General features: G+C 44.7%; 1 protein-coding gene across 1 annotated transcript; it reads right to left on the bottom strand.

The window, feature by feature from the left end:
- Positions 1 to 1958: 1958 nt before the first annotated feature.
- On the bottom strand, positions 1959 to 2415 carry LOC121524832 (cortexin-3). The gene has a single exon (XM_041810346.1). The coding sequence runs from the start codon at positions 2413 to 2415 to the stop codon at positions 2035 to 2037; it is 381 nt and encodes a 126-aa protein (XP_041666280.1). The 3' UTR covers positions 1959 to 2034.
- Between the last annotated feature and the right edge of the window lie 6742 nt (positions 2416 to 9157).

The raw sequence follows: 9157 nt of genomic DNA, 5'->3' as shown, positions 1-9157 counted from the left end.
TTTTAATCTGATTTTTCTCTGCTCAGTTCTACGATGACTGAAGCCGCTTAGAGGGGGTTTACTGGGGTGAAACCCTGGGTGAGAGGCCAGGCTGTCACAGCAGGGAGCCACAGACAGCGTGCAGCACATGCGTCTGGTATGAAGCCATGATGGCATGAGCCGGAGCGACACATGCTGCAGCCGTCACGCAGCAAACACGCAACCAGTCTTAAACCGCCACTGTAGGAGACTCAAGAATCCAAAAACGTCAAATCATGGAACCAAATTCTTAGAATTATCATCAAAACAATCAAATGAGAACGAAGCCAGATAAAGTTCCTGCAAGTCGGCATTCCAGTGGCTGAGAAAAATGGACACAAAGTCGTTTTCTTCAAAATGATCACTTTTCGTTTTTTCTCATTTTATGCCAATCTGACATTTAAACTACTCATTCAATGAAAAAATAACACAAATGTGATATTTAAAAGTGTTAATTTTGTGTTTTAAAATGCTCTGTTCTCACAGTTGCTGCAAGGATATTGAGGGGAGGGGAAAGCGAAACTGCTGGGTGATAATTGGCCACTCAGTCTGCCATTGTTCCCAGTTTGGCCCATTGAAATGGACAATAACAAACACTGCACGGCTCAAACGCCACCCTCCCCTCGGCACGTATACAGCTGTTTCTAGTTATCACCTTTACCAAAAAGACTCTAGATGCACCCTGCAGCGAGAAAAGTAGAAGAGACGAAGAAGTGGCAAGAATTATCAACAGACTTGAGATGACTTCAGGATCACTGGACAGTGAAAGTTTGATGAAGGCGGATTTCCTGTGGGAATATTTTGATGAGCTTCACCAGTCTGATTCAGAAGCTTGGTTTGGGTGGACTTTATATAAATGTGGCTCTGTTGTTCACGGCCATTACCTGGCCTGCCTGAAGGTAGGAGAAGTCCTGAAACTTTGAGCCTGGTTTTCTCAGAACAAACAAACTAGAAGTTAACATTCAAATGAGCATATCTTTGTAAAATATTCTCAGATTAAGGTGATGATACACCACTAGAAAGCTTGGAATCTACGCTTTCATAATGTGTAAAACCTCAAAAATGACCTCGGACGACTTGCAGGAGTTTTTATGAGCTTTGGTCACAAATAAGACCCAGCCAGCGTGCACAGAGACGCCCAACAACTCCATGGGAACTAAAGACGAATCAGAGCGAGGAAAAGAAAGAGAAAGTAGAGCAGAGGCTCGGCACAGCGACTCTGACAAACAGGCTTCATTCATCAGCAGCTAACTTTAGTTCTGTCTGCACAGAAGCTCGCTGCAGTCGCTGTAGTGTAGAGGAGCAGGTTCTTTTGCTTTACAAAAGCTTTAACAGGTAGAAGTCAGACAGAGACACCGATAGTATAAAATGTCAGGTTGGTAGAGCTGCAGCAGGACTCAGAGATCACGATACGACAGGAGACCCGGAGAGATGGAGGCAGTAGAGCGGCGAGGATCTGACCGTAGAGACGGCTGCTTTTGCTGCGTTTGGCTACACGAGACGATTTCCAAACATTAAGCTATGTTGGAAAAATGTTTTTAATAATATAATCCTGCAAATGAGCACACTAGACCAGTGCTCCAGTAGAAGAATCTACTGACTGTATTTGGACCAACAATCAGCTTCGACAGGACTCGAGTCAGGCTGCACTTTCCAAATCATACGGGGGAGAAATCAGCCCCAATCTGGCCTTAAATCCTCCACGGCATGAATCTACTAGGTCTGATCTCTCTTTAACCCTCATAATAAAGTCATATGGTCCTGTTCTCTGCATGTGCACGTCTTTAAAACTGTGTTAGTATCAACATGGCAGCGTTTGCTTGATCACAGTCGGTGAGACCGGAGTGAAAGTTCTGGTCCATGGAGAGCAGGTTTTAGGGTAAATATTTCCCACAGCGGTCCAGTTTGTTTTCGTATGTGAAAATCAGACGCCACAAAGACAGCGTGGCTCCATGATCACTCAGATCTCATGGTAGAGAAATCAACGGCAGTGTTCTGGGACGTATTTGTGTAACTCTAAGCCAGCGTGTAGTCAAACTGGCCCTTCTCCAGCCCGTCCAGGCCGTCAGCCCAGGTGGAGGTGGGCATGCTGCGGTACGGGTCCAGCAGGATACGGAAACAGCGAACGATGAGGATGAGGAGGAAAACGAAGAGGAAGATGACCAGGGCAAAAGTGGTCTTCTGCTCCAGGGACATGGCCGCGGCGATGGCCGAATCCGACGAGGAGGAAGAGGAGGAGGAGGACGAGGAGGAGGAGAGGGCGACGAAGTGCCCCCCGGCAGAGTAGATTAGAGAGGAGAGGGCAGACGTGAAGGGCTCTCCCTCCATCATCCACCCAGAGGCAGAGGAGGGGGCAGGACAGCAGCTCTGCAGCTCCCACAGGGGGCGCTGTGGCATCGTCTTCACACTGGCCCGGCCCCGTCACATGGACCTCATCATCTGCAAGAGAGACCACAGGAAGGTATCAGTGTTTTTTCTCAAATACTCATGAATTCCCAGTCTCAGAATCTAAAGTCAGTTACAATCGCTGCACGCAGACCTGTATGTAGACTCATCATCAGAACAGATGACTAAGCTGTGCTCTCCAGGACGCTGCAGCTCAAAAACCATCACTTTCATCACCTCACTAGGGCCAGAGCGCCGACCTCGGTCAGCCAGGACCTTATTGTATCTGTATGCATCATTTCTGTCTGAAGAATCGCTGACTGGGGCTCAAAAACTCACCAAACCTCACAGAAAACTCTCCTGCGGTTTAAATTTATGTGATTTGGTGGAATCATGGGCCCCCAAAATACGAGACAGGGACTGAGTAAGAGCTAAGAGCATGAAAATTGGTCCACATATGTATCATGATAAGATGAATAAAAAAGTCTCTGAGGGCCATCCTCTAAAATGTACAGGAAGTGCACTACAGACAGCTAAAGGTCAAACTTTGGCGTTTTTGGGTGATTCACAAGTTTCAGATTTTATCGAACTAGTCCGAGGGATTTCCTCTGATTGACTCCAGATTTTTTCTGCTCATGCTAGACAGCCTGGAGATCTAAAGTTGTGTGAACTGTGGGTTTTCACCATTGGGCTGGAGCACAAACATAAACAACATTTTTGTACATTTTTGTACATTTTTGCAATGAAAATACACCAATAATGCCGTTTAACTTTTTAATGCTGATGTCAGTCATCATCAAACTTTACAGGAATGATCACACATTGATCCTGAATACATTCAGACATCATCATCATTATTTAGTCACAGCGCCCCCTTCTGGTAATCGGACATTTCCTCCTCTGATTTTTTGAAATTTCCCTTTAAATATTCAGGGCCCCCCCCCCCCCCACTCCATTCAGCCTAGACTCATGAGTTTTGGTCTGCATATGTGTCATCATCAGACCGACATAAAAGCCTCTTGGACCCATGCCAAAATCCAAACAGGAAGTCCACCAGCTTCATCTCTATTTCAAAATAAGACATTTTTGATGGTGCCGAATGACTCCAACCTATTATAACTTTAGTAAATAATATTCTGTGAACTTCTGCTTTTTCTTGCAAGACAACATTAACACACTGAACACGCCCACATGCAGACATCTCATCATAGCGCCCCCTACTGGCAACAGGAAGTGACACCAATGGGTCATATCTTCATTCCTCTTATTGTGCTTCACCTACTGAGCTCTGATTTTGAAAGAAAGGCCTCAATAATGACATGTTTCACTGAAGGATGTCTCACTGGTGATGGCGAGCATTTTAATATCTCACCATGTTCACAGGAAGTATGTGCAACTCTCATACCAAACATCTGATTGCCTTCAAATTTCACAGGTAGGATCAAGGTCTGCCCCTCGACATATTCAAAGATTAATTTCATTGTTTGTAGCGCCCCCACTGGCAACAGGAAGTGACACAATTGGGTCATTTCTTTATTAGCAAACATGTCCTTATCTCGCCGTTCAACAGGAAGTCACTGTAACTCTTATATGGAACTCCTAATTTGCATCAAATCTCACATGACCAGGGTCCGCCCCTCTACATATTTACATGTGTATTTAAAGGTGTATTATGTTTTTTAAACTGCGCCACCTGGTGTAAGAAAGCAGAAGCATCTCTAACATCAAACGCCCTGTTTTGTTCTCTTTTACGTGTTAAATAACAGTCCGAGGAGGATCGACTGGCGTTCTGTCGCTGCGGTTGCTTACAGCCATTATTCCCACTCCCGCTGCTGCGCCCCGCCCCGCCGTGTGTCGCGGTGAGAGGGCCCTTCAGTGCTGCTGACAGCCCTACTGGTGGTATTTGGTTTGCCAAGCAGTCATGCACAGATTTTAAAATGCTCTGGTATTTCTGGAGGAGGCATCAGACCATTCCCTGATCATGAACAACATTAAGAGCCCTTTAAATGTGGATCTCCTCTCTATTAACCTCCCCGCTGACGCTCAGAGAGTCAGTGAAGATGTCAGAGCCATAAACAGCAGAGAGAGCTGCAGGAGCCAACTCCCCGCTGGTTCTGACAGCCAATCGTTCATTAAACAAAGAAATATGAAGAGCCGTGTTTGTTCTCCTCGTATCTGAGTGCTTTCATTAATAAATGTGCTCTTTGATTTTCTAACTGTAGCCCCGGGGCTCGGCTCTGTGTGGACTTTTCCTCTTTTGATCACACGAACGTTTTATCCCAGCGTTCCTCAGTGAGTCCTCCTCTGAGAGGAAACTCTACCAGGAGTTTAAGGAAAGCAGATCTACAGGGAACGTCGTCACTTAAATGTTGACTAGGAAGTTATTTTATCCAGACTGTGGAGAAAACGGACAAGCTCGAGGTAATCAGCAGTTTTAGATCAGCTCAGGCCAAAACGCTCCTGCCTGCTGATGCAGCAGGTCAGGGTTAGGGTTGGGGCTACCTGATAACTGTAGCTCACAGGGATGCAGCACAACTTTAACATTTTTAGCTTTACTCTGAGATTGCATCAAACTCCACTCATGTTTGAAAAAACATCATTTTCACACATTTATCTTTGTTGGTGGCTGTGATGCACGGCTCTCCATACAGTCGTTTTAGCATCAGTAGATATGAGAAATGATGTAAACATCGCTGTTGAATCTGGTGACAGAAGCAGAGAAACAGAACCACTGGATTATGTAAACCAGTTAGCATAGAAACCAGTAGAGCTACACCAGTAAAGGCACACATTCTGCAGAGCAGTGTGGATGCAGAGCCAGTGTCCTGTTGCTGGTGCAGCTCTCTGTCCCGTGTCCTGGCATAGTTGCATTTATGTCTCATGGGCGTTGTTCCAGAGTGGACTTGGATCTTGCCTTAGACCACCTCTTCAGGCAGACCCCGCCTGGATGCTGTACATCTGCATCCACACTGACCAACCTGAACCGGACTTCAGGCTCATGTTGCTCAGGTCCAGGTCTGTGCCGCTCTAATGTGAACGCGTCCTTTGCACACAGGTTAAAAAGGAAATGGCTCTCATGTTGTTCTGATCATGTTCACACACTGATCCTCAAACTTTTGCCCGTCATTATGATTGATTTAATGTGAATTTCTGCATGGATCGCTGTCATTTAGATGGTTGATGATTCAAAACAGCGCCTGCTGCTCCCTTCTCACTCGCTCGCTCACCCCTGCCTATCCCCTCTGTCTCTTTTCTCTAGTACATGGTTAGCCGTGTATTATCTGTAACTCAACCATGGAAATATAACGGATGCAGGCGTTTGTTCTCACTCAGACTGAATTAAAAGTTGTTCTCATCTCTCCAGCTTGGCCCCACTGTCACAGCTGGAGCCAGGATGGATGGATCCAGAAGGAGTGATAGAGACACGGGCTCAGTTTCCCACGTTCTACACATTTCCCAGTGAATACAAATAAAACACAACAGACTCAGTGTGCAAGGATTGAGTGTGTGAAGTTTTTCAGATTATAGATCAGAAAACAAACATGAAAAAAACAGACCAAGTGTGCACACCTAGCTTCCTAGTTAGCTCCTACGGCTAACGTTATTCTCATGGAAAGGTTAAAGGTCACTGCAGGTCTCTAGATTAAAGACAGATCCAGAGCATGAAGAACAAACTCTGATATCAAACAGCAGCCTCAGAAAGCTGATTTATAAGGTTAAAGGTCACATATTTAACCCTTTCAGACAAGCTTATATCGGTCTCAGAGGTCCTAAAACATGCCTGTGAAGTTAGTTTCTGTAAAAACACTCCAGTATTGATGTCTGCGTGTCTAAAACTCCTCTGTTTCAGCCCTGATCAGCTGTTTCTGTGTTTGCGGCTTTAAATCTTACTGAGCTGTCTGACTCCGCCCCTGACTCCACCCCTCTCAGGAAATGGATGTGGCTTTCCTGATCCTCAGCTGAGAGGAAGACCAGGAGAGGAGGTCGGGACTTTCCTCCAAGCAGGGAGGGCCAACTGAAACTGGGGGCGGGGCTAACTCCCCATATGACATCATGAGGGTAAAATCTGAGAGCAGCTTGTTTGAACAGATTTTTCTGATTCTTGGGGGGATTGTGGACGGGCCAGGGGCACATACTTCTGTTAGAAAAGCCTGAATGTGACCTGTAAAGCCCCTACAGTGGTCTGTGTTTGACTGGTCTGGGGTTTAACAGATGCAGTCGGATCTTTACCAGAAAGCTCGGTTCATCAGTGAACAACCAGAGGACACCAAATCTGTCTCTCTGCGACCAGAATGGCTGAAAGAAGAACGACTACGGCGTACCTGCTTCAGCTGCAAACGTGCAGCGCTGTTGGAGACGAGGCGTGTTGGAGACTCACGCTAACATTTTCTATTTAACTTCACTTTGTCATGTTTGCATTCATTAGAGCAATAACTCCAATTCTACATTTTAAATGGGATATTTCTTTAACATAAAGCTTGGTCCCTCTCTGTCAGTTTGATTTTATTTTAAAGTCTGCAGATGGAAGCACAGAAATGTAAAGAGCATGCAGAGATGAGTCTTAACTCCACGTCATCGATCTGAAATATTAAAATCTGAAGGTGCAAAACAAACCAGTTTCTCCTTCCTGCAAAAACATCAAACAGACGCTGTTAAAGGAAAGGTTTGTAGATGAAGCGGCATCAGATCATCTGAAAACACTCCCATTAGCTCAGTAGTTATTCAGATAATCTGATGTAGTTTCTCAGGTGTCAAACATGATTTAGGTTAATGAAGAATCTGAGAGAGAAGCCGAGGATCTGCCAGAGTCTGAGTGAAATACACAGAGGAAGGTTCTCTGCTGTTTAGTACCCTTAGCTCTGCAGGAGGAGACCCTGCGTGCACGTATGAGGACTTCTGCTGGTAGAATTTTAGTGAGAAAAATTCAGAATATCCATAAAATTTTAAGTAATTGTTTTGGAATGTCTGGAGAATTTGCTTTGAATTTTTCAGGAAATATCTTGTATATTTTTTGGAATATTTTTGAATATTTGTTGGGTTTGATTTTTTGGGGTTTTTTTGCGGTGGGTGTTGTGCCTGAAAATATTTACTTTTTAATGGGAATTTCAAGAATTAATTTGTATATCTTTGGGAATTTTATTGGAATTTTGAGTGAGGACTTTGTTTGGATTTTTTGGGGGAATATGTTTGGACTTTTCCCTTATTTTCCATGTAATTTTGGGGTATATTTTTGTGAATTTGATTAGAAATTTGGGGGAATTTGCTTGAAAATTTTCAGGAACTTTCATGGATTTTTTTGAACATTTAATGTAAATCTTTAGACCCTTTTTTAGAAAAGCTAACAGAGACTTTTTTTTGTTGAATTTTAGGGGGATTTTTTATGTTTTGGGAATCTCATTATTTATTTAAAACTTCTGTCCAGGCTCTTGTGGTCTGTCAGATAAAGGACTAAAGCGTACTTCTCTGACAGTGAATTACTGACTGATTCAGAACCAAAGCTCAGGACTAGGAGGTTAAATTCTGGTGTTAATGATTGTAGTTCAGGTTTCTCTGCAGCTCTAACCTGAAGCTTTACTGTCGGTCTAAACCCCCAGGTTGGTTCATAAATCTGAGCGTACTTTCTCCTGGAGGATAAATGGGTCCAGGATAGAAATTGTCCTCATGTCTCATCTCTCCTCCTCTCTCTCTCTCTGCATTTGAATTCAGGAGCTGTTCCTCTGAAGGACGCTGCCAAAAAGGTGCTGTCTTTATCTCACCTGAAGGCCTGGAGGAACGTCCTGTCTGAATGAAAAGAAGCACAGCTGGTGTTTCACTGTAAAATACTGATTTTTCTGCAGCGTTTAAACCGGGGACGGCCTTCAGGATGGGCGGCTATATAAAGACAGATCCTCTGGGCCTCTGAGGGGAATAATGACCACAGTTATTCATGCACGGCACGGTGGAGAGATGTCAGAGAAGTTTTTCTCCGACAGGAACAAACAGAACTCCCGGCGGGTCCAGAGCTGTCAGACGGGTCATGTTCAGACCCAGAGGATCAGGACGGGAATATCAAAATGTTCCGCTGTGACGGTCTCAGGGCGTAGGGCTCAAAGACGGGACGGTGCTTCGTCTCTGCACAGACATCCGGGTCTTCTTTAAAAACATGACTTCATCTAAACAAAGTTCCTAAAACTTCATTTTCCGAATCTTTCTCTCTCAAGAAATAGAGGATTATATCCTCAGAGCCCCAACATGTTCAACTGTTCTACCCTAAACCTGTCCAGTAGGGGGCGTTTGATTGCACAGAAGTCTTTTCTGTTGATTTATTCCTTCTGCAGCATTTTCTAAAGATTTAAATTCTCAAACTAAAGTCTTCTTTAGTTCAGCCTGATGTTTATTCAGTGACTATGGTCCACTTAGAGTCCCAGGTTCAGCCCCAACACCTGCACCTAGGCTCCTGTGCCCCTTATTTTAGCTTTGGTGTCTCTAGCGCCCTCTTGGACCCTTAATGCTCAGCGTGGATCGGACCGCTCCTCGTTTGATGCCTGGTTCAGACTGGTGGCGTGTTTGCTGCGTGAAAGCTGCAGCGTGTCTCCGGTTTGCACCGCCACGGCGTTCATACCAGCCACACGTTGGCTCTGTCTCAGTTTTACCTCAGTAAATCTCCCTACAGGTGACGTTATACTTTGTGGAACTGAACAAGGAGAATTTCAGAATAAAAGCATGTCATATAAACAGTTCCTCCACAGAAAGGCTAAACTGGGCTTTTACTTTG

Source organism: Cheilinus undulatus, linkage group 17 (genome assembly GCF_018320785.1).
Source record: "Cheilinus undulatus linkage group 17, ASM1832078v1, whole genome shotgun sequence".
NCBI classification, from domain to species: domain Eukaryota; kingdom Metazoa; phylum Chordata; class Actinopteri; order Labriformes; family Labridae; genus Cheilinus; species Cheilinus undulatus.
The sequence above is the reverse complement of the archived record's forward strand: the minus strand, read 5'-3'. Positions and strand labels throughout refer to the sequence as shown.

What these genes read in the sequence shown, in the direction of transcription:
- LOC121524832 (XM_041810346.1), bottom strand. Translation starts at nt 2,415, where the DNA reads ATGCCACAGCGCCCCCTGTGGGAGCTGCAGAGCTGCTGTCCTGCCCCC.